Below are 26598 nucleotides of genomic sequence, written 5' to 3'. Positions count from 1 at the left end.
ACCCTGGCACTTTGGGAGGCTGAGGTGGGAGTTGAGCCCAGGAGTTTGAGACCAGCCTGGGCAACATAGGGAGACCTAATTTACTTACTTATTTATTTATTTTTTGAGATGGAGTCTCGCTGTGTTGCCCAGGCTGGAGTGCAGTGGCACGATCTCAGCTCACTGTAGCCTCTGCCTCTTGGGTTCAAGCAATTCTCCTGCCTCAGCCTCCCCAGCAGTTGGAACTACAGTTGTGCGCCACCAAGCCCAGCTAAATTTTGTATTTTTAGTAGAGACGGGGTTTCACCATTTTGGTCTCTAACTCCTGACCTGGTGATCCACCCACCTCGGCCTCCCAAAGTGCTGGCATTACAGACGTGAGTCACTGCACACAGCCCCTGATTTCTAATTAAAAAGAATTTTTTTTTAATTAGCCTAGTGGGGTGGCTACAGCTGGAGCACGCCTGTAGCCTCAGCTACGTGGGAGGCTGAGGTGGGAGGATTGCTGGAGCCTGCGAGTTTGAGGTGTAGCCTGTCCCGAGCTGTGATTGCACCACTGCACTGCAACCTGGGTGACAGAGTGAGACCCTGTCTTAAAAAATACATATATATACGGAATTAGAGCTAATTAATTGAAGGTCCCTGCGGCAGTGTACCCAGTATGCATGCTGATGCCTGTGCAGAATCTAATGCAGATGTGGTGCTGTGATGATGTCTGCTTCCACTTTCCTCAGATTATTTGAGAACAACCTAAATTACTGATTGTATAACCTTTTTCATTATGTGAATGATTGAGATCACTAATGTCACTTATTGTTCAAAATCTATATGTATTCTCTTGGAAGTTTGGGATTGTAAATTGTAGCCAGTTTTGAAGTATTCGCAGTATTTATAGTCCTTTAACATCACATTCCCAGTTAGTCATTTTGAGAATGTATTTTCTGCTGTAATTTCTTTTGCAAACCGTAGCACACTTATCATTGTTCATGTCTTCTTCAGCCAAAATACTCTCCTTCAAAAAAGCAAACCTCTGCTGTTTGTTAAGTAAGGTACACTGTTGAGAGAACAACATGAAATGGTAGCATTTTGCATCCTCCCCCAAGCAGATTTTATCCATTCACACTATAGACCATTAAAGAGAAGGAAAGCAAAATAGAGCATTTTAGAGATAATTTATTTTCAGTCTTCCCAGTCTTTATTCTGTGCTTCATGAGACTGGTAAAAAACCATCTTTTGGAATAATTTTCTCCATGTTAGAAAAATGTTTAATGTTTATAGTCAATCATTGCCATTCCAGAACTGAAAGAAAAATGCATAGATACTGTGTTTTCTTCAACATAAAATTATGTTAGAGACAGAAACATTCATATGAAAAAATGGTCATAGAAAAGTAACAGGAAACCAGCTAAAATTTCTAAAACTAAATTATATAGAACCTTTCGTTTACATTTGAGAAACCCTTCTAAAATTTTTATGTTTTTTAATGCCCTTATTCTCTTGGACTTTGACAGTAGGAGAAAATATAGTACTAAGAGATTGACATGCATCAATAATTAAACTTTCATATCAAGTGAACCATTAGGAAGAGTTTAAAGGGAATACAGTTGTGTGAATTTCTACTGGGGTGGTGAAGTCACGATAGGCATCTTCCTGCAGGAGAACCTGGAGGAGCAGGTACCTGATGCCTCATAGAGGTGGAAAGCTTAGAGTAACAGCAGGCAGGAGGCCCTGGAGGAGCAGGTACCTGCTGCATCATGGAGGCAGTAGGACGTGGAGGAGCAGGTACCTGATGAACGATAGAGGCAGGAAGCTTAGAGTAATGGCAGGCAGGAGGCCCTGGAGGAGGAGGTACCCGATGCTTCTTAGAGGCAGGAGGGCGTGGAGGAGCAGGAACCCAATGCTTCGTAGAGGCAGGAGGCTTAGAGTAACAGCAGGCAGGAGGCCCTGGAGGAGCAAGTACCTGATGCTTCATAAAAGAAGGAGACTCAGAGTAACCACAGGCAGGTGACTCATTATAGCATCATGCTTGTGGGCACTGCAGGTGAAAGACATCTGGATTCCTGTGGATATTAGAAAAAGAATTTAATGAGTGTTCTTTTATGTATTGGACAATGTTCATTGCCTATTCTGTGCTAGGTGCTAGGAAGGTGAAACCCATAAAATATGGGATTAGAAACATGTCAATTGCTCTGATACAATAAAATTCTGAATTTATGGTAGACAAAAATTTTATTGCTTCATGCTTTAAAATGATAAATATGGAATTCAGTATTTAGCTTCTTAATGCCAACTGTCTGCTCAGTTGGCTGTGCCAACGCTGGAACCTCTAGACCCCCAGCAGGTAAAGGGTATACTGTGTCAACTGTATCTGGGAAGTAGGAATGAGGATATATATCTTTTTTTGTTTCTTCAACAGTGTTAGAGGATATATATATATTTTTTTGTTTCTTCAGCAGTGTTAAGCTGAGTTAGACTGTAACACCATTTGTTTGAATGAATCAGAAATTGCCCATTTCAGTGCAATCCTAAATTCAATTACAAAGTAGTCTAATCCATAGAGGCTACTTGCTTTTTCTTTAAAGTTGATATTTTGGTTGTTCTATCAAATCATAAAAGTCATAGGGATAACTCAGTTTTTCTGGATTGATTATCTTAGCATTGGATAAATTGTATGCCTTTACTCTGAGCAGCTACTTTAGTTATAAACAAAGTAAACAAAAGGCAATTTCCATCTGGTATTTTCTGTGGAAAAAATATGAACAGTGTCAGAAAATTAAGTACTTGAATGTTTTTCTGTGTTTTAAAGACCGTAATGGTGGTGTGTTAGCTACTGTGCAGGAGCTTAATTTGATTCCAGTATATTTTGACATTTGTAAACATATTACCATTAGTATGAAACTATATAAAAAATAAAGTGGTTAAAGGTATAAACCACTTTTACAGCCCTCCTCCCTTCCTGATACAAATACTAGTATTACTCTTTTGACTCTTCCTTTTAAGTTCTTTTCCCCTGTAAAAATGCAGATTTATATTGGGATAATATAATTCTTAGGTTTTCCACTTAAAAATATATATCCTTAGTATTTTGCATATGGATACAGGTTAATTATCAGATTTTTATAAGTTGTAAACTGCTAAGTTCAGGAAAGCGTGCAGCATGTTGTACTTGATAAAGTGGAATTGAAGGAAGTAATTCCTAAGGGACTGTAGAGTTAAAGGTATTTGTGTATCTGCAGAAATAGTAATTGGGCGATGCTGGAGTCAGCATATACTGTAGACAGATTGTTTCCATCCAGGCTGTGTCTGCAGGACGCCTGCTCCTTGACACCATTGACATCACTGAGAAGACCTGTTTATGTCCTTTGTTGTGGCTGGCATTGCACTTGTGCCCACTGAGATCATATTGTAGATGATGTAACCAAGGTACTGTTTATTTAAATGCCAGTGTATATTTTTGAAATGATTTTTTTTTTCAAAGAAACAGCACTCCAGCTCTGTTGTAAACAATTCCCAGCATCATAGCCTTCACTCTCCCAAAGGCTCAGACGCTAAGGTCAGTCTTCAGGTCAGGTGGTCGCCTTCTTGTGAAGGCATGTGGTGGAAGGTTCACGATCCCCAGGGCCCTGAGAGTCTGACCCTGAGCTGCACCTGCATTGCAGGACTCTTCCTAACTACTGGGCTTGCTATTTTGGGCATACAAGGCAACTGGAGGCCAAATGCCTTCCTCAAATGGAATGTAATTGAAAATACTTTAGTTACTAAATAATTGCCATGTTAGGGGAAATATTTTGGAAACTGTTAGGATTGGTTTAGATTCTGTGCTTCACAAACAAATCAAGTATATGAGAGAATCAAATATCTGGCAAATATCTTCCAGATAATGAGCAAAATGGCCAACAAATATCTAGCAAATATCTCCCAAGTAATGAGCAAAATGGCCAGAATTACATCATTTGAAAGTGGTTTGATAAGTAAATAGAAGGAAAACACCAGTAGCATAAATGTATTTTGTACATGCAGATTATTTTGGAAAATATGTTTTCAATTTCTTTCCTTTTCAAATTTGATTTCTTTTTTTTTTCTTAAGGTATATCCTGATAGGAAATTTTCATTTCATAATAAAATACAGTTTGTGGAGGGGGCATTATTTTACAGGAGACGCCCAACAGTCAGGACAGTGTGTGGCTTTTACCCTATCCAGACGTCGAGGTCACTGCCTTCCACATGGGACGTCTTCCCTATGTTACTTCTAGATGCAGGGCTGTGGATGCTTGCATTCCTTTATTCTAGTAAGACTTCCATAACCAAAATGTAGGCCATGACTTTATATTAAGATGAAAAATTCCCAGATTTTAAATTGTAATTTTCTTCTCTGAATATGAACATTGAAAGTGTAAATGTAAAACTAGACTGTATGTATTGCTGTTGTGATACTGATGTGTGGCCATATTTGTTTGCTATCTGTTTAGGTAGTTAGCATCATATAACGTACTTGAATTTTGTTTAAGAATATTTAGTGTAATAAGAGCGTACTTTTTTTTTTTCTTTGAGACGGAGTCTCGCTCTGTTGCCCAGGCTGGAGTGAAGTGGCGTGATCTTGGCTCACTGCAAGCTCCGCCTCCCAGGTTCATGCCATTCTCCTGCCTCAGCCTGCCAAGCAGCTGGGACTTACAGGTGCCTGCCACCACGCCCAGCTAATTTTTTTTTATTTTTAATAAAGATGGGGTTTCACCGTGTTAGCCAGGATGGTCTCGATCTCCTGACCTCATGATCCACCCACTTGGCCTCCCAAAGTGCTGGGATTACAGGTGTGAGCCACCGCGCCTGGCCAATAATAGCATACTTTTAAAGAGGAATTTAAGAGAAATACATTTTAAAAATATATGTTTATTTTATAACAATATTCACAGAAGCATTTTCTCTCTCGTGAATACATGTACACTTAAAAAGCATTGCCCTTGTCCTTCACGAGAGATAGAGAGGAAATTACGCTATGCACGCAAAAGAAATGTTGAAAAGTTGACTTGTAGTTATTTCTGTGCTAATATTTTCTACTTTTCCAGGAGTGTTGTTAAAGGACGTGTTAAAGATGTAGTTGAATAAGCTAGGCATGCTGGATGCATCTGTAAACCCAGCTACTTGGGAGTCTGAGATGGGAGGATTGCTTGAGCCCAGGAATTTGAGACCAGCCTGGGCAACATAATAATACCTCATAAGTAAATAAATAAATATTAGAAGATATAGTACTTTCATGAAAATTTAGAATTATTTTGTCTGTGTATTAATGTTAAGCACTGCAAGCAATTAATTGATTACAGGAGTTCTTTGAACTTGTACTTTCAATTTTTTATAGTCCCTTTTTTCTAACGTCCGTTTTGCAGTGCCTTTGTACTGCTGTTCACTTGGATTGAGCTTGTGGACCTGTTTCTAATACTGAGGATATCTAAGGTATGAATAATGAACAATCACTCATTTGACAGTTTGTTTTCTTTTTGTCTCCCTGCACAGGAAGACAGTGACCCGCCCATTCATGAAAGTCTCAGCATAGAAAATACATTGTGGGCAAGCACCATTGTTGCATCAGGTAAGGAAAACATTCTCCTCTGAGTGTGATTGCTCCCGGATAGATGATGCTTTGTTTTGTCCAGGGACTCCAAACAAGTGTTTCTCACAGTGCCCTGAAATATTTAGGGACCTTGCTAAACGCAGACTCCAGCTCAGTGGGTCTGAGACAGTCCTGGGAGCTTGTGGCGAGGCTTGTGCTGCTCCTCAGACACTGCACATGGTTCTCAAGGCCTGAGACAGGGAGAGGTGCTGCAGCCTTCGTGCAGGAGTACAGGGATATTCTGTTCGTCTTTGACCTATTTCTTGACAAACTTGCCAGTGTTCCTTAATGAGAGGCGCCACAGAAGAGCTTGGGAAGCCAGTGGTGATTTTAGCACTTCTCAGTCATCCGAGAAGGGTTGGCAGGAGGAGAGTGTGGCTGAAGTGACTGTGGAACGGAAAAGTATTAGAAGAGGCCAGGCGTGCTGTGAGAGGTAGATGATGTCAGATGATTACCATGTTATCAGATATTAGTTGACATTGATGATGATGTTTGGAAGGAAGCTGATGAGAAATTAGGTGATGCTGAGGATGATGCCAGGGAGGAAGTTTAGCAGGAATGGGTTGGCATTGATGCTGGTGCCAATAATGGGGCTTAGCAGCAGGGAGCTCTGGAAGAGAGTGCCCGAAAGGTGATGGCAGCCCGGAATGAGAGGCTGGATTGTGGGAGCTGTGTCCTCTCGGTGCTGCCCAGTGCTGGTAGCCCTTCTCTCCTGGATGCCACTCACTCCCCGATGCATGTGCATGGAGCACCTGTTCTACACCAGGCACGGTGATGCGGTCTGGGGCAAGGCAGTTACAGATCCTGTCCTCAGGGAGCTTTTGGCTTTGTGGACAGAGATTAAGAAAGTGGTCTAGATAATGTTACTGTGCTAAGTATCACAAACAAGTACAGAGTGCTATGGAAATTTTGTAATTAAAGAAGCTTATAGGCCGGGCGTGGTGGCTCACACCTGTAATCCCAGCACTTTGGGAGGCCGAGGCGGGCGGATCACAAGGTCAGGAGATTGAGACCATCCTGGCTAACACTGTGAAACCCTGTCTCTACTAAAAATACAAAAAATTAGCCAGGCCTGGTGGCGTGCGCCTGTAGTCCCAGCTACTCTGGAGGCTGAGGCAGGAGAATGGCGTGAACCCAGGAGGCGGAGCTTGCAGTGAGCCGAGATCGCGCCACTGCACTCCAGCCTGGGCAACAGAGCGAGATGCCATCTCAAAAAAAAAAAAAGAAAAATGAAGTTTATATAGACCAGGTCTAGGAGCAGCTTTTCTGAAGAAGAAACCTTTAAATTAGATTTAAAGAATATGCAGATGTGGCAGGATGAGGCAGGCGGCAGGAGCAGTGTGAGGAGCATTCCTGCTAGCAGCCTAGTACCGAGAGACAGTACCTTGAAGAAAAGGATCCAAGGGCCAGTGTGCTAGGCCCGTGGAGAAGGCAGGTGTCACACAACAGGGCAGCTTTGTGTGCTTGTGTTTAACTGTTGGCCTGCAGTATGCAAAACTATACAACAAATTCCAGGAGGAGGACACATGTTAGCTTTTTGGAGGATGGAATTTGAAAGAGGATTAATCTTATCCTAGTGTTTTGTGTCTTTAAAAAATACTTGATGGGTATATGACAGTTTTAATAGGTAACAATTTTGTGGGTGTTTGATGATGTTATTTATGTATAAATTACATCTATATATATAAATGTTACATACATATAAATGTTATGTGTGTGTGTTTATATATGTAAAACATACGTATATAAATTTCTTAACATACAAAGAGAGAGAACAAGGACAGTTTTCCATGAAGAGACTTCAGAGGTGAGCAGGACAGTTTCTGGGCTCTGTAGGCCTCGGGAGGGACCTCACGCCAGGAGGACTCTGCTGGGGTGGACATGTGGGCCCCGAGCTCCATAAGAGTCTTCACACCATGGGCAGGCACATTTAGCCAGGGAAACCTGCCCTTCAGCCTGCTTCATGCTGCTGCCTTGGCGTTGCTGAGAGGCATGAGTGTTGCCAGCCTCTCCGCCAGGTGGTGAGTGTGGTCAGTGCTGGCCTGGCCTCACGCTGAATGGCTGCACTCGGGAGGTGTGTTCCCCCTGCCAGTTACCATAGAGCCAGGCTGCACGGGGACCAGAATGGAGTCCAGCTGTGCATTCCCTGAAAGCCAGCATCCTTGAGTGCTCGGCCTTCAGTAGTTACACGAAAGCATCTATGATACAGTACTCAGAAGCTGACACATGGGGAGAAGGCTTACATTTTCCATACGTAGTTATTGCAGCCTATTTCTTCCATCTCACTGATATTTGTTATTCTTAATTAGGAATCATTCATGAAGATAGTAATGCTTCCCTTTTTAAAATAAATTTCATCTTTTTTTCCTGGTGCTGTATAAACATATATTAAATGTTGTTACTGATCCCTAGTACTGTTGATTTGTGGCCCTTCTCCTGAGGGAGACTAAAGCTGCTTGAGCTAAAGGCTTTTGAGACATCCCATACAGTTCCCTGAACAAAGTTTTCTCTCCTGACCTCAGTTCTCTTGATGACCTTGGCAAGTGGGCCCGACTAGTTGGACATTAATGAGGCATCATACCATGCCGGCCCCATCCTGTCCATTCTGTTCTCTTTGCCATCTGGCATTCAGTGTTGTGTCTTCCTAGTGGGCATGAAGATGGCTTTAAAACCATCCACTCGAGAAGCTTAATTAAGGTGCCTTTAATGTTAGTTTGTATTCAAACATCTTTAAATGTAAGCTTTTTCTTTAATTTCAACTCTTTTAGTACATACATATCTTTATTTAAAAGCCTTATTAATGTGAACAGTTACCACATTCTATATATTTACCACACTGTTATATCCTAAGGAATATTTGAAAGATTTTAAGATTTCCAGAGTAACCTAGGCACTCTTGTATTCTTTGTAATTGATAACAAGTTGAGAATTCCTTTTACTCTTATACTTTAAAAGTCGTACCTCAGTTGAATTCAAGTTAACTCTGGAGGGGAAGTGAACTCGGTGCTTCCTCCCCATCCTAGAGTTCTGAATGCATGGGAACCAGGACTCAGGTTAGACACAGACAGGCAGATGCAGCAGACGAGAGGTGAGCCAAGGCAGGACACAGGGAGCCTGCTGTGCTGCCCGAGGTTTCACTTCCCGTGTGGATCTAGAAAACTTGTTCTGTAAAATGCAGAACTGGGTCCTGGAGAACTGTCGTGTTTGTTATAGTGATGAGCATATGAAGGAGTGTTCCTGATACTCAGCTGTCACAAAACTGGAAGGAAAGCTGGGCTCCCTAAGGCAAGGTTGACAAAAGTGTGACTGGGCTGTCAGAGGGCAATCCCTGGCCATGTGGACCCACACCTGGGTGCGGGTCTCCTTGTCACTCAGTGGGCCAGCCGTGTGGTGTCTAGACCTGGGTGAGGGTCTTCTGTGTCTCTGTGTCTCAGCCATGTGGACTCTAGACCTGGGTGCGGGTCACCTGTGTCTCTGTGTCCTGGCTGTGTGGACTCTAGACCTTGGTTGGGGGTCTCCTTTGTACTCTGTGAGCCAGTTTTGGTCTAGGTTGTTTACATCCTGGGGCTCAGTTCATGGTCTTCATCAGTTTTCCTGCACTTGGTGCGTGATTGGAGTTGTACGTGCAGTGCTCAGTGTCTGCCTTGCTAACATCAGGTCCAGCCCGGGAGCGCCTGCCCCAGGGAGCAGTGCACACTGGGGTTCTATGGAAATTGGCTCGTGGAGGGCATCTGCGAGTTGGAGTGTGTTCCAGAGGCTGGTGTATGTGGCCCTGCCTGCTTTTGCTAACGATATCTAGCAGGTTTTGGGTGTATAATTGAGAGTCAACAAATACATTGGTTTGTTAATACCTCTGTCTCTCATTAGACACACATTAAATACATATTTTCTTTTAGTAAGCATTTCACATCGTTTTGATTTTATAGCTTAAGGCCATTAATTGTTTTGTTAAAGTGGTCTAGGTTTTATATTTTGTGTTTTTAAATAATTTTCTGTGGATCATCTTAATTAATTTGAATTTGTGAGGATTGGTTATCTGCAAATTAAACATAATATATCAGTGGTTAAAAATAGCAACTAAAAGTATTGCAATAGGCCTATCATTTGAAATATTGAGTGGACTACTTGTTTTGAAGTGCTGGATTATGATTTCTGGTATAAACTAGAAATGTTTAAATAAAGGAAAGTATCTTTTTCTACAAAATTTGACCTTGTTAGCATTCTTTATCTTGCTTTGCAACATGGAAGTTGTTTGCTTAAAATACAACTGTAGTCAATTAGAAGGTGGTATAATTTTGCATGAAATTTTCTATATAGCATGTAGCAAGGAAGGCACATAGTAACTAAGAGAGTAATTATTATCCCGCTCACATGAAATTGTGATTGAACAGAAGTTGGACATAATAGAGTTGGACTATAGAATGACTTGCACCCCACCCACATAGTAGCCTCTTTGAAGCAGGCTAAGTCTCAAGGGCCCTAGTCATGGAGTCTGTGGAGTGTAGGAGTAAATGTGGTCATATTTTATGCCTCTCTTTTTGGACCCAAAGCATCTGAATATTTTATATTAATTTTTACTTGTAGTCAATTTGAAGTGTGCAGTTATGGATCAGGCAAATGTAATCACTGGCTTTGAAGATTAAGTACTCCTAAATCTTTTAAAATGTTTTCTTGGGATAAATGGAGTTAAATTTTTGATTTAATGATGAATACTGGACCACCATGATTTTTAGGGTCCTGTTAAGGACTGGTTTGTTGTTGTGGTTGTGGTTTTAATCTACCAACATGGTCCTGAACTCAGGTCTTTCTGATGTAGAAGTTTCTCCAGTTGGAGCCTGTTGTGAGGGAGGTGGATCTTGATTTTACACCGAAAATATGGGTTAAAGTTTTGGAATTCTCTTGTTTAAGTATTTCATTGAGAAATCTTTGTGACATTTATATTTGTCACACTCAGTCTCCTGTTATCTTATGTGACACAAAATGAGTTTGTCATACTTTGTTGCCCTCTCATGTCTCATTTTCGCAATCCACAGTTCACCCCTTTCCTCTATTTTGCCATGTATACTCAGGTTTTACTCAGTCTTTTAGCCTATTGTACTTCATAAGTACATACCCTTTGTGAAAGAGAATGGAAAATGTTCCAAATATTTCTGCACTGATTCTAGTTACGTTAGATATTAAAAAGCATGACACTCAGAAAAATTCATTTAATCTGATTCTAATAAATGTTGATTTTTCATGAGAATCAAGTGAGAGAATACTTACGAGAGCCTTTAGCAAACTTTAACAGATTATACGAATATTGTACCAGGACCTCTGTTAAAAATGTATAACATATGCCTTGTCGTTTATCACACTGAATTTGGGTACTGTACATTGTAAGGCCACTCTAGAGTCCACTTTGCTCATCAACCTGCTTTCAGGTCAAGGGTTTCTAGCTTGATTAATTCTTACAAAGACTTTTCTGAGATTTGCTCATTCTGTTAATGTTAAAAAATAAGTTAATTTTGCAGTTTGCCTTCTTACATTATTGTGATAATTTAACATTAGTGAGATGTTTATATTTTGATTTAAACTAGATTGGCAAAACAGAAAATACTGATCAGATGATATTTAATATTTAGCTTCACTGATGTAAAGTAATTCTATGATCTCTTTTTGAAAGCTTTTTATAGTATTGTATTATTATATATTTAATATTTCTCTGCATAGTAAGTATAGTCATCTAAGAAGTTTATGTGGATAATAGTAATAAAGACAGCATTTGTGCATCGGGGAGCTTATATTCAAGTGTGAGCTGGCCTTGCCTTTCATGAACTTTTACAAACTGAAGCCTCACACTTTCTCAGTGACACTCAATTAAAAGAGAAATATATATAATCTCCACACATATCCCTGCTGGGGAATACTTCACATCTTCCACCTTCCTAGATTTTCTATAGAGGAAGGTGTAAGCTATGTGATATGTTTAATGTGTAACATATCAAGGTTCACAAAAAGCCGGGAGTTCATATCGATCATCTTTACTTCAAAGAGCCTGTCTTATGATGCTCTACATTTTACATGTTAAATTAATGTGACATCAGAGTTTTCATATAATTATTATAGTTAATTCTGTAATGGTTGGTAATTGCACATTATGTGTATATACTTTCTCACCTTAATTGTGTTTCTCACCTTCAAAATTTACAAAAAATTAAGGATGAAAATTAGGAATATAAATTATATATGGCTGTAGTTTCAGAAAGAGACTTCCATGGTTTTTAATACTGACATTCTAGAGATAAGTGCCGTTTAGCCTTTGCAATCTATGGGTCATACCAAGGATATTTTATTATTCTTTTCTCTTAAATTTAAAAATTATTGTATCTTTTCAACATGTATAAAAGAGTAATAGCTTCTAAATGCAAAGTCAAATATTGTTTTTTATAATATTTCTATTATTTTAATTGTATACATTTTGAAATATTAGCAAAGGCTGTCACTGATATTTAGTAATACTTTGATCTTTACAGTGGAAATACACTAAAAGAAAGTGGTTCAACTGGTACCATCTTTATTTGAAGGTCAAAGGACAAGTTTGATCAGTTAAGAATATAGCCTCTTAATTGACCTTCAGTGATAGAACCACCATTTTAGTAGACAGTAGTGAAAGGCCATTGTCATTATCTGTATTGTCAGTGAAAAGAATATTAGTATGTTTCCTAATGTTATATGTGGGTACATTTGTATTGCTTAACAAGTCATTTGGCTTTTTCAAAGTCCATTTTTAAAGTTGAGATTAGATTTTCTTGAATTAGCCAAATTAAATACACTGTTGGATAAATTTATATAAAATCAAATAGTGTGATAATACTTTCCATCAAAACAATTAATTAGAAAGTGTTATCTTTTACTCATCTTTAAAGTATTTCTATAAGGACCACTTTCATGTTTTTGCAGGTACTGTAATAGGTGTTGTCATTTATACTGGAAAAGAGACTCGAAGTGTAATGAACACATCCAATCCAAAAAATAAGGTAGGCTAGATTGAGGAGCAACTGCTTTAATGAACTTATTTTTCCTTTCAGTAAGAAAGTCTGCATAATTCTGAATAGCTCATTCTTTTGGCTTAATATATATCTTAAAGTAGACTTTCAAAAATGTTGGTGACTTACAATATGAATTCTCTTTATTTATATAACAACATTCTCATACTGGCAAATTTCCAAAAGTATCATTGCTTGGCTAATCAGTTTTATATGTGTCTTAAATTTTCATTGTCAGATATATAATTTGCCCGTCATTTGACAGTTAACTGTGGCTAATTTCTTATCTTCAGTCTACTTATTTTACAATTTGCACTCTTTTATGTTGATGGTTCATTTTAAAATAAAGCAATCTGTATTAATGTTTTTATACTATTAATTTGATGTTACAGTATTAAGCCAGTTTTATTTATTTCCATGTCAGAAGAAGCATACTGAAGCCAAAGATGAGTTTTAAAGACTGCTTGATTATATCCTGAATTGATTATATTTCTAAAATTGTTATTTATGCATCCAACACGTGCGTAAAATCATAACAAAAAGTCTGAATCCTCAGTAGTTGCTATCATCATGATACCATATGTGAGATGAATTCACAGTATGTGCTAATGTACAGTTAATGAGAAGCTCTTCCTAAGTATTGATTTTACTAAATGTAATTTGTGTGCATTTAGATGAAACAAAAAATCCTGACATGGATTTATGCCTCACTCTGTAGGTAATTAATAGTGAAGGTTCTCTTTTGCTGTCTTTTGCTGAAAGTCTTATTAACGCAGTGGAAATCAAATAATTCTTTGAAAAGATAGGCCAAGCGTGGTGGCTCATGCCTCTAATCACAGCACTTTGGGAGGCTGGGGCAGGTGGATCACTTGAGGCCAGAAGTTTGAGACCAGCCTGGCCAACATGGTGAGACCCTGTCTCTACCAGAAATACAGAAATTAGCTGGGCATGGTGACGGGCGCCTGTAGTCCCCACTACTCAGGAGGCTGAGACAGGAGGGTAGCTCAAACCTGGGAGGTGGTGGTTGCAGTGAGCCAAGATCGCACCATTGCACTCCAGCCTGGGCAACAGAGTGAGATTCTGTCTCAAAAAAAAAGATAAGTTTGAGCAAGATGTATTCCCGTTTTTCAGGTAAATGTTATTTTAAAAATGGTTAACTCTTCCAAAAATTAGTAACATATCACCAACCCTGTAAAGCCCTAGGCCATTCGCAGCAGTAAGTAGAGTGAGGCCTTCTGTGTCGATTGTTTGCTTTTTCACTGGGGCATGCCTTGAGAATGCCCTTAGCTGTGCACACAGAGAATCCAGTGTGCATCTCCTGTACCTGATAGAACTCCAGATATCTGTATGTTACATGTTTGCTAAAGTCAAAGAAGAATGCTGTGTTACTATTGAGTATAAATCCTAATTGTGATAATGGGAAAAGTTATCTCTTCAGACTTACATTGCAGTTTGACTCTAATTTGCATTTCAAATATATGCAAGTCAGTAGTTCTACAAGTGTTAAAATTATTTAAAAATAAATTATTCAAGTAATCATATAGAGTTAGAATCACATACGTATTTATATGTGTTTTCTGATAAGTGCTATGTTATTTTTTTCATGTGAGCAAAACTAGAACGTCTTTTTTTTTTGAGACAGAGTCTCACTCTGTCACCCAGGCTGGTGTACAGTGGTGCCATCTTGGCTCACTGCAGCCTCCAGCTCCTGGGTTCAAGCAATTCTCCTGCCTCAGCCTTGCCAGTAGCTGGGATTACAGATGAGCACCACCCTACCTGGCTAATTTTCATGTTTTTAGTAGAGATGGGGTTTCACCATGTTGGCTAGGCTTGTCTCAAACTCCTGACCTCAAGTGATCTGCCCACCTCAGCCTCCCAAAGTGCTAGGATTACAGGCGTGAGCCACCACACCCAACCACAAAACTAGAACGTTCTAATGTATATACAGTTCTAGGATTTTTTTCCGAAATCTTTTTACTTTTGTATTGATGATGATATTTGAGGGTCAATTTAATTTTAAATATGAATTTAAAATCTTTAAAGCTACACTGCCTTCTACTGTGACTCCTTTTTTTAGCCCACCTTTTTCTTCAGTTCAACTTATTTTCTGTCATTTTTTCCTCATTTCAGTCTCCACTTTATTATTTCTTCCCATCTATACACCTGTTATTTTGGCTCGTCAAGCTCTTTACTCAGGGTCTTGATTCTGAGCTGGAGTGGCCTCTTAGTTTTGTACGATTTGGAATGGAGCCCTGGAGCCTCGCTGCTGGGTCCGTGTCCAGGCCTTGGTGCACACTCGTGTGTCCCTCAGCCTCTTCACCCTCCCCTCTCTGAAGTGGGGTTGCCGGGAACAAGGTCGTGCTCATGCACACGTCGCTCTCAGGAAAGAACTTGCCACATGACAGATGCTCAGGAAATGTTACCTGTAATTTTTATTTTCCTATAAAATGAAAGGTTTTCAGTGGCGTAATTTTTCAACTCTACCCTAATTGCTAGTCAAGAAATGGTTATTTTGTAACTAGTTTGTGTACTGTCAAGCTACCACGTGGCCTAGAAATTCTTCCAGTTTCCACTGTGTGTGCATTCCTTCTCTCCCTCTTCTTTTCTTTTCCCTGTTCCTCTCTTCCTCTTCTCCTTTCTTAAAAAATAGTCTTCTAAATTTGCTTAATGTTGGCAGAATATATCATAATTGAAAGGGCGTCTTTGGAGTTTTACAGAATTGGATTTACTTCTTGCTGCTTACCATGGTAGCTTTTCAACCTGATGTAAAAGTGTTCTTTCAGTGGCTGGTATTTTCCTGGTGATTAATACATGCTCAGTCCTCCCCTCCCAATAGGGATTCACAATAGCAGTTCTAGCTCCCGCTTGGAGAGCATTGACCACGTGGTGGGCACGTTTCTGAAACTTTACATGCATTATGTCTTGAATCCACACGATGGCTCCCGGGGAGAAGAGTGTGTTCCCAACTGTAGAGCGGGGGAGATCGCAAGGCGCCGTGACACGTCTCAAGACAAAGCGCTGCTGATAGTGAAGCTCCTGAGGAGGTTTTCCTTAGATTTGGTATTTATTTATTTATTTGTTTGTTTATTTATTTATTTATTTTTTGAGACGGAGTCTTACTCTGTTGCCCAGCCTGGAGTGCGGTGGTGCCATCTCGGCTCACTGCAAACTCCGCCTCCCAAGTTCACGCCATTCTCCTGCCTCAGCCTCCCAAATAGCTGGGACTACAGGCGCCCGCCACCACACCCAGCTAATTTTTTGTATTTTTAGTAGAGACAGGGTTTCACCGTGTTAGCCAGGATGGTCTCATTCTCCTGACCTCGTGATCCGCCCACCTCGGCCTCCCAAAGTGCTGGGATTACAGGCGTGAGCCACCGTGCCCAGCCAGATTTGGTATTTAAACATCCAATTAAGGCATAACATAACAGGGAAATGAAATATATACTTAAATATTTCTCAGTGTTAAATGCTAGTTTTACAAGAATAAAATTCAGGAGAAGGTTTTGAGCAAGCTACACTGGGCGAAAGGTAACATGTAATTTATCCAGGGGAAGCCTCGTTATTGATATATGTTGAATGGAAAAGAATTGTGACATTGGTCTCTGAACAGAGACAGGAAGGTGGAAATTATTGTTTATTGCTGGTAAGACATTATTTTCTGAAGGTGACATCACAGTGTTCTTCTGTTGCTTAGTAAACCAACAAACTTTTGGGCTTCAAAGAAGGCTGGTGCAAACAAAATGGTAAACATGTACAGGGAAATCTCATCCTTTACCTGAGCTTCGTTGGATTTCTTCAGGTAGCAAAAATGTTTCTAACACTCAATTCTGACAGCTCTCTGAGTAGAAGCCATATTGGGACATTGATACATTGGAGTTCGTTGTCAGCAGAGAAATTGAGCTGCAAATGAATGCATATTTTTGAATGAGTAGTGGTTATCAGTCAGGATAGGCTGAGTCACGCTCTGATAATAAAGTGCCTCACACTCCGCAGTGCCTCCCCCCAGCGTTGTGTTTCTCATGTTCCAGGTCCGGTCAGGCTGGTAGCTCCTGCTTCTTGTCATGTTTTCCTCATGTTCCGGGTCCGGCACAGGCTGGCAGCTCCTGCTGGTCATGGTCGCTCAGGGCCCGTCTTGGAAACACATTTCCATGACCACTGGGATAAGAAAATACTGATGTGGCCAATTACATACTGACTGATTCTTAAGGCTTCGCCAGCGAGTGATATGGGTCACATTTCATTGGCCAGAACAATTAAATGGCCCCGGCCAAGTTCAAGGAGTCAGGGAGTTGCACTCCTAGCTCATGTGCAGAAGGAGGGAGGATTGGAAATACTTCATGAGCAGCAACAGCCATGAACAAGATTTCCCAGGGCTTTTACACAGTGTACAAAAAAGAGGAACCTTGCAGAACCTGGAAGAATACCAATATTTACGGGATAAGCAGAGGAAGAGAAACCAGGATAAGAATAATGAATGAGGAAAGCATTTTAGGGAGTGGCTAGTAGTCAACAGTGTGCTGGGGACAGAGAAGGTCATTGGGAGTGAAAAGTAGAAAAGAGGTTAGTGATTTTAGCAATGAGGAAATCTTGGTAAAATTAAAACTGACAGTACGTTTATTAGGGTGGAACTCAGGTGCAATCACAGCTGGAGGACTCTTCCAAGAGTTTGGGGGAAGGAGAGAGTGCTGTGTTGAGGGAGCCAGGTCCAGGGCGAGGGAGAGGGAATTCTGAGCATATTTAGCAGGCAGCCCAAACCATGGCGGTGGCAGTGGTGATGAGAAGTGGACTGATTATACTGTAAGGGAAAAGATTTTATTGATTTTGGTTTTTTTTATGGTGAGAAAAATCCATATCACAAAACTATTAATGTTTTTAGTAAAAGAATAGAGGGTCTTATAAATAAAAATATTAATTCTATGGAAGAATAAGTTTAGTGGGCATCCAGTAGTAACTTAAACATATGAGGATAAGATTACTGAAAAGAAAATCATGTAGAATTATATGGCCAGCCCAGGAACTATGGCATTACTTCTTTCATTTGTAGAAAATATTTCAAGTCTATCAGTATGTCACTCTTTCTGTCTCCCTCCCCTCTTCTCTTTCTTTCTCCTCCCTCTCCTTCCCTCCTTTTTCCTCTCTTTATATTTATTTCCTTTCTTCATTACAGTGTGTATAGCAGGACCCTGACAATTCACAAAATTACGTTACGTTCCTAAGGTTAAAAAATGCTTCAGTAAAGTCTGATATAAGAAAGAAGTTAATCACAACAACACTTTGGGTAGTGAAATTGATGCAACATGGTAAGACCTTGAGACAGTTCTTGAAGGGATCAAGGACGAGAGCCTAACAATTTAGGCTCATACATTGTTGGCAATGTGAAGGATCCAGCTGTTGTTGGGAATCTTAAATTTAAAATGGTGCCAGTAGCCAGGATATGGCTGTTCTGAGGCTGATGTTCAGGAGCCCTAACGCAGAGGCAGAGATAGGCTGCTGGGCTGGTCCAGAGGTTTGCATGTGCACGTGTCAGCAGAGGAGGCAGGGACAGCCGGTCGTGATGGTGGATGGCAGTGAGAGGGCTCCTAATGGACAAGGAGTTCTGGAAGCAAAGTACTTATTGGTGGTAAGATTTCGAGTACAGTGATGAAAATGAGTTGTTGAAGTTTGGAGGCTGTTACAGACAGCCTTTTATATGATATTTTGGAGAGCACCCTTTCCTTTTTACAAATATTTTCTGCCAGGTGCAGTGGCTCACTCCTGTAATCCTAACATTTAGGGAGGCTGAGGTGGCCGGATTTCTTGAGCCCAGGAGTTCGAGACCAGCCTGGGCAACATGGCAAAACCTGTCCCTACCAAAAAATACAAAGATTACCTGGGCGTGGTGGCATGTGCCTGTAGCTGGTACTACTACTCAAGTGATCTGCCTGCCTTGGGCTCCAAAGTGCTGGGATTACAGGCACGAGCCACTGTGCCCAGCCTGATAGTTTTGAAAGTACTAACACACACTGTTCCTCAATGAACCTGCAGCTGAGACGGGGCAAGTCCTCCTTATCAGCTGAATCTGTGGAAGCAGATGGCTGCGGGAGGCTGGCGCTCTTCCAGAGGGAGCTGAGGATGCTCCTTCATGTCCTGCAGGAGCACATGAAGCCTCTGGTGGGGCTGGGATACTCGGGGGGAGTCGGTGGTGGAGGTGGTGAGGGCCCATCAGGGGCTGAAGACCAACAGGGAGCACTGAGACTTGCACATGGTAACAACAGGTACCAGGGACTCAAGGCCTGGTCTCAGCCACACAGTCTTATGGGCATTACACCCTCTGCTAGAGTCAGGGAACAGCAACACATTGGAAAATGTCTACTTGCTTAACCATTCTATGTAGCAGGGATTATGTGGATGATTTCTAAGGCAATTATATCCCAGGAACTTCCTAGTCTAGGCCACACCTACAGTGGAAGGCAACAGGAGAGGACGCTGCAGGTGCTGAGGCAAAAGCACAAGAGGCCCAAAGGCTAAAGAGAGCGAGTCAGAGGCAGCAGGGCCCAGCGAGAGGGCGTGACATCCTACAGCTCCAGCTGAAAAGAAAAGGGCACTCTCTTCTTTCTTACTGCTGCATCATGCAATAAAGAAGATAAATCAATAAATGTGGTATTTGTTAAATTGAATTTACATAAGAGATCTACAAGCAACCGAGTATAAGACTTGTCTCCCCAGAGCGAGACTCCGCCTCAAAAAAAAAAAAAAAAAAAAAAAAAAGACTTGTCTCCCTAGAAGATCAATTACTGGATAAACCTAGAAAATGTGAAATGATGCTCAATTTGCCTTGACATACAATCTACAGTAGTGGCTATTTTTTTTTAATTAATCTATTTTTTTTAATGAGACAGGGTCTCACTCTGCTGCCCAGGCTGGAGTGCAGTGGTGCAATCATGGCTCAGTGCAGCCTCAAACTCCTAGGCTCAGGCGATCCACCCACCTCATCAGCCTCCTGAGTAGCTGGTACTACTACTCAGCTCCCTCTGGAAGAGCGCCAGCCTCCCGCAGCCATCTGCTTCCACAGATTCAGCTGATAAGGAGGACTTGCTCCATCTCAGCTGCAGGTTCATTGAGGAACAGTGTGTGTTAGTACTTTCAAAACTATCAGGCTGGGCACAGTGGCTCGTGCCTGTAATCCCAGCACTTTGGAGCCCAAGGCAGGCAGATCATTTGAGCCCAGGAGTTTGAGGCCAGCCTGGGCAACATGGCAAAACGCCATCTCTCCAAAAAATACAAAAATTAGCTGGGCGTGGTGGCGTGTGCCTGTATTCCCAGCTACGCAGGAGGCTGACGTGGGAGGATCACCTGAGCCCAGGAGGCGGAGGTTGCAGTGAGCTGAGATAATGCACTGCAGCCTGGGTTGCAGAGCCAGACCCTGTCTCAGAACAAACAAACAAAACTCCACCTGTCCTCCCAGAGTTAAGCTGATGGATGTTAGGTATTTAACCAGTTTTATTAATTGCATTATAAAGGCTTTTTTTTTTTTTAACTTCTAGTTCTCCTCAGCTAACATCCCCAAACTTCTTTGGCCAATTTTTTTTTTTTTTGCCTTTATTTTGGCCATTTTGTTCTTTTTTAGCTGCTTTAAAAAAAAAAAAGAAAAGAAAAACTTGAAAAATTTTAAACATACAGAAAACTAAGGAGAAAAATGTAACTCATATCCCTAGACCCTGAGTTCAGCAGATGTTTCCCACTTGCCTATCCTGTAGTTACAGGTACCATGCTGCGTTATCCTAAATATGTACTTTTTCCAAAAAATAATTTATATTTATCTCTTAGTCTTTATCTTTTATTTTTTTAAGCAGGCAGAGACCACCAGCCTGCCCAATATGGTGAAACCCCGTCTCTACTAAAAATACAAAGAACTAGCCGGGCGTGGTGGCGGGCGCGTGTAAACCCAGTTACTCAGGAGGCTGAGGCAGGAGAGCTGCTCGACCCCAGGAAGTGGAGGTTGCAGTGAGCCGAGACCACACCACTGCACTCCAGCCTGGGCAACAGAGTGAGACTCCATCTCAAAAAAATAAAAAATAAAAAAGACAGTTTGGCTGCTGCCTTAACTCTCTTTCTTGTTTCTGTGACGCCTGGTTGTCCCCACACTCCAGGTGAAGTGGTGTGTAGAGGGTGGCCCCATGTAGGCAACATCAGCAGCACAACTACCTGTATTGATCCCACCCCCTGGAATGGGACCTGAGGACACAACTTCCTGGTTCTCCTCCCTGGACTTTCAAAAAATGCAGCATGTTTTATCCAGACATGAAGATAAGAATAAATCCTTCCATTTTGTTAGATAGAGGAAAATTCCGAGATTAAAAAGAATTCTTGAAGGTGAGGATTAGAATATTTTCCCGCATCCTAGTGCTTATGACAGAGAGATTTAAAAGAAGATGGAGTCTACTCAAAAGTTTGAAAATTTTAAGACTAAACAAAAGTTTTTATTACTAAGGAATTACTATTATAGTAGTATTTGGTGAAAGTTCAAATTACAAGGATTACAGTTTGAGTAATGGACTCATTTATAAAAGCTAGCCTCAGACATATTTAATGATATGAGACTTGATTACATTTAAGGGAGAAAAATTCTTGGGGAGGTTAAGGAAAAATCAATTGTGACAGGTTGCCATTTTCATGCCATTCATAGTAATCAGTTAGAGCAAGAACATCAAGGATGAAATGATAATACAGATTGCTTCGAGCAGTTATTGTAATCCCTTGGGTATATTGATTTGTGTATCTAATAAAAAGATGCTTTCAGATGTCTCATTGGCAGAGAGATAGGTGACATGAGCCATTATGTGAATTAGAGCTGGTGCTTGTTATCTGAATAGTTGTTGAGACATTTTGAGATCATGGAACAAAATAGAGTCCAGCTGTGGTGTACTTTGCAACTTGAAATATCAAAGTGGTTTTGGAGACTAGCTTTCTTGTTTTAAAAAGGATAATTTATTAATATTTTAAAAGTTATATTGGTTTATATTAAAATATTACAATAAAATAACTTATTTTTATCTTGTAGTTGCATACAATCATAGAATGCCTTAATTTTTCTAACAGTTGCCTTCTTGTAATAAAATATTGTAGAGTTTAAATACTTATTTTTAAATGTGCCCATGTGCTTCACCAAAGAGCTACATGTTGTAGAATATATTAGTAGTATTGCACTAAATCAACAGAGATAGAAAGACTCTTGGGATGCTTTTTTTTGGATAACCGTTGTTAATATTCACAAATCATAGTGTTTCAGTTCCTCATCAGGAAAAGATTAACTAGAAAACAAACCCACCATGACATAATTCCGTAGCTTCTAGACTAGACCCAGGGTGGCTCTTCGGGGTACATTAGCACAGCCTTCTCTCGCATAGCCGGCACACTTTGATATGACAGCTGCTCACAGTTAGAAGTTGTAGTTCTTCATCTGCAGCGTGAACATAAATAAACTTATAATTTCAGGAAAGCAGTAAAGAAACAAAATGCTAAGTGTTGAAAAAACAATCCTACTGATAGCATCTGGGGCATAATGCTCTATCAGAGTGTGTAGCAAATATCTAAACTAGAAAACTTAGATTTTGTCCCTAAATTCCTTTTAAATATGAATTGAATTAGAAAACAGGTGCTCCAAATAAAAAACGCAAGCATTTTTATTATTTGAAGTAATTGATTTGTATCACAGAAAAGACTTAGCTTTACATAAAGTTCTGAATAAGGGCTTACTAATTATTTGTTGCATATTAAATAAGAACTATATTTGACAGTATCTCATCATTTCCAAGCAGTATAGCTAAATTCTCTGTAATCAAAATTCCTAACAGAGAAGTGTAATTTATTCAAGAAGCAAGTATTTTCATAATTGTCTTTATTTTTTGAACTCCTTGATTCCTTACCCCAGTACCATAAAAACTGTTAGAAATGTATGAACCTTGTGATAATGACTGACTTATCATGACATTTCCTGCAAAACTAAGCATGTCTCCCTACCAGATCGTGCCCCGTGATCTGACAAGGCGATCTGGAATGTCTTGTGAGACTGAGAATGGGAAAGTGCTGGAACCTCTGGGGTGGAAAGCAAGTGGGCATGTGGATGGTGGTTATGTAGTTGCTGAAGATGGAGAAGGGAGAGTCGGTATCACCTTCCCCAGGAGGATTTCTGTGGGCTGCCAGACTAGGGAGGGTCTGGAGGTCGTGGACATGCCCTGTCTCATGCAAATGGGTTCCCTTTGCGGCTACCATACATCAAAAACAGGTCACGTGCGTGCCGTGTGTTCAGAAGCCAACTTCACCAGGGACACCTTCAAGCCAGCAGCCAGCTAGCAGGGCAGGTCCCTTGGTTTTCTAATTGTCGCTGCCAACGTCTGTTGGAACAAGGCTCTCTGCGGAGCATGTGTGCCATCTCCTCTGCACCCTTCTGTTATCCTCCCTCCTTAGACAGAGGGAAGCCCCCAGTCTCTACTCAGGAAGGCACCAGCTGCACCGCTCTGGGCAGGCTGTGTAGGGTGCTTGTCCTTGGGGGTTATGGCTGCGGCTAGGAAACACCAGTGGAGAAGGAAGCCCAGGCCAAGTGCAGCCTTCTCACTGGGAGAAGAGGGCGACCTGTCTCCAGCAGCTCCCGGGAACCGCAACCACAGTAACACAAGCATGGCTTCTTGTCAGACAGGAAAGTCTGTGCCAGGAGGGACTGTGTTATCCTGGTCTACATTGTATCTTCAGCCTCTGACACAGTGTCTGAATGATTTTCCTGAAGGCGTAGTTTGTGTTTTATTTCTCTCTACAGTTACCTTTATCTAGTGATAATTTAAAACCTTGACAAGTCTGGTTTTGACTTATTCATCTTTTCATACAACTGATGGGAAATTCTGGATGCTAATATTTTGTTTAATTTTATTTTATTGACGTTAGAGTAGAAACTGTACCAAATGCTCTCTTTTACAATTGCATGAACTAAAACGTATATAATAAGCTAAACATGAAATTAGATAGTTTTTCATTTCCTTTATGCAGTTAGTATTGTCAGCTGATAATTACCTGTTGCAAAACTTTAAAATGTATCATGTAAGAGTTTTTACACTATAATAAGATATTAACTCCAAAAGATTAAGTAAACTGCAGTAATCAACATTCATGCAGCGCTCCCTATCCCTCTAGGCTTCCTCTACCATGTCATCATCATGGGGACGTCCTTTCGAAACCATGTTTTGGCCCCGCAGTCATAGGGCGGCCACTGTCTTCAGCGTCCGAGTGACTGTTGGGTCCCGCGGTCGTAGGGCGGCCACGGTCTTCAGCGTCCGAGTGACTGTTGGGTCCCGCGGTCGTAGGGCGGCCACTGTCTTCAGCTTCTGAGTGATTCTTTGTTCCTAGGGCATCTTTCTGTTCTCGGCTCCTCCATTGTCATCACTGCCTCCTCCTATGGCAGCATGAATTCTACAAGGGCTCTCAAGCCCTTCAGCTTCCCTCCTTTCTGGCAGCCTCATTCAGAGTCCATAGTGCAGAGTTCAAGCTCCTGTCATTTCTCACCCAGTTCATGACAGCAGCCGTTCTGCCGCCCCCTCTCTCTTCTCCCTCCGTCATGTTTTGAGTGTCACAGTCTGAGCCACGTTTATGAAATGTAGGTTTGAGATGGTTCGTTCTTTGGCTAAAACTTCAAAAGATTCCCATTACTCTGTGGCGAGCTGCAGCATCTTCCTTGTGTTCCACGGGTGCTTTGCTCCTCATGCGTTTTTCTCAGACTGCTGTCTTCTGCACTCTTGGTGCTTGGCCACAAAGACTTGTCAGCCGTCAGTGGCCACCACAGCGCATCCTGCCTTTCTATCTCAGCTCTTAGGAGAGATGTAACAAAATGTTCAGGTAGATGTCGCCTCTTCCACTGAAATGTTAGCTTCTTGGCTTTGAGGACTCTGTTTACCTTGGTATCCTGGTGTCCTGCACAGGGTCCATGCTCAGTGAACACTGTGAGCACACGAGTCAAGCCATGGTAACTGTTTGCTTATGTGTCTCCTCTTCCACGAGACTTCACTCGCCCTGGAGGCAGGAGCTGTGCCTTACCCCTTCCTCTGTCCCATGCTGCTCACCCGCAGTAGATGGGGGACAGCCTACACAAGAAGCCAGAAGAGGATCTAAAGAGGACTCGAATGAAAATAATGCACAGTTTGTGTGGGGGAGGTGGACCTATCTTTAATAAAAATGGAAAGTTTGCAGTGCTCTACGGGATAAGCGCTCTGGTAGCGTAGAGACTGTAGCAGGCTATGAAAGGAGTGCACATTGACTGACCACCTGCTGTCTGTCGGGCACCATACCAGGCACTGACTGAACACCCGCTGTGTGTCAGGCCCTATGTACTAGGCACTGACTGAACACCCGCTGTGTGTCAGGCCCTATGTACTAGGCACTTCTTGCATTGTCATATTGTGACTTGTGGTTTTCTCTTTTTTTCAGTGGGCTATAACCTGTTACTTTCCTTGATTGACCTTTACATTGTCTCCTCTCTGTCTTTAAGCTTTAAGCTGGCTTCTCTGTCGTACTATCATGAACCTATCTTTTTTTAGTATTTTTTGTTTTTACTTCCACAGACAGATGTTCCAGACTCATCTTGTACTTTCTTTGCTCCAGCCCTGGGCTCGGCTCTGGGTTCCTTTTAGCAAAAAATGCTGTTTAGAAGTCAGGTTCTGGGAGCTGGGCTTGCTCATGTGTATTACCATGTGCTGTTTCCAAGTCCTTGCAGTGAACAGAGTCAGGCCGTGTGTGTGTGTGTGTGTGTGTGTGGTGTGTGTGTGTGTGTGTGAATGCATGGATGGGTGGATGGAGTGATGACTGAATGGATGGGTGGGCGGGTGGGTGAACAGGTGTGGGTGGGTGGGTGAGTGTGTGAATCGGATGGATGGGTGGGTGAGTGAGTGGGTAGATGGGTAGATAAGTATATAGGTGGATGGGTAGATGGATGATGAGTCCAGGGGTTTCTTCTAGTTTTTTGTTTCCACGTTGTAACTCCTTCCCTGACAGTGAGAAACTGGTTTATCATTACACTGACTATATTTACTGATTTGAGCAACCCCTTGCCTTAGCAGCCTGTGACCATCTTTACATCCCTTAGCATCTCACCCCAGAATCCCCGACTGTTCTCCTTCCTCGCTGCACATGAGCTCCAGCCCAGCACTTGGGTCTGCGCCTTCCCGGGAAGTTTTATCTGCTCTGCCCAGGCATGTGTGTGCACTCTGTCGAGAAAGCAGGACAGCAACACATTGAAGTGCCTATTCTCTAGTTTTTAAAAATGGTTTCCTTTCTTGAGGGTTAAAAATCTCATATTTGTTCACTGTGTATACATTAGCCAAAGCTCATAGTGTGATAAGACAAAAACATTAGGCATTTGATAAATGCTGATTAACTGAACACATGAATTCATCATTGAGTGAATCAGTGCAGGACATATTAGAGCTACTTAAATCATTAGCCCAAAAAATAGCCTTTTAGATGAGTATGGAATAGTATTTGGCTTTAATTGATTTAAGATAAATTATCATCAGAATATCTCAAATTCTCTACTAGTGATAAATTTTGCTTGATGAGCAGAATTTTTTGCACATCTGTTGTACCAGACTCCTCTGCCCGTAGAACAGACTGAATTCACTGTGAGAGAGCCTTTATCTTTCCATAGAAAATACTGGATAAATACAGGGGCTGACACAACATTCTTTACATGGACTTCCATCTCCTCAAACTCCGCTAGTACCAAACTCCTATTACTGTGAAGCCAAGGGAAGAAATCACTGAAGGATGCATTGCCTTCCTTTCTAAATCTGTTATTCAGTAAACAAAATAATCCCTGTTTAAGGTGATTGCCTGTTGCATCTATCATTGGTTGGGGATTAGAAATAAACACAGTCTTTAAAGAGATTATAATCAGAAGTGGGAAGTCATAGATACATTTGTCTTCTGTCTTTTTCCCTATATTTTGCACATAGTAAATAATAAATA

General features: G+C 41.3%; 1 protein-coding gene across 4 annotated transcripts in view; it reads left to right on the top strand.

Annotated features, from left to right (window-relative positions):
* ATP9B (ATPase phospholipid transporting 9B (putative)) overlaps nucleotides 1-26598 on the top strand; it is a 302366-nt gene that overhangs the window by 129633 nt on the left and 146135 nt on the right. For all 4 annotated transcript variants that reach the window (XM_003280182.4, XM_030810244.1, XM_030810246.1 and 1 more), the window contains 2 exons: nucleotides 5488-5563; nucleotides 12527-12603. In XM_003280182.4, the coding sequence (XP_003280230.2) occupies nucleotides 5488-5563; nucleotides 12527-12603 (153 nt within the window). The remainder of the gene's footprint in view (nucleotides 1-5487; nucleotides 5564-12526; nucleotides 12604-26598) is intronic.

This window comes from Nomascus leucogenys, chromosome 4 (genome assembly GCF_006542625.1).
Source record: "Nomascus leucogenys isolate Asia chromosome 4, Asia_NLE_v1, whole genome shotgun sequence".
NCBI classification, from domain to species: domain Eukaryota; kingdom Metazoa; phylum Chordata; class Mammalia; order Primates; family Hylobatidae; genus Nomascus; species Nomascus leucogenys.
This window is presented reverse-complemented; position numbering and strand designations above follow the sequence as displayed.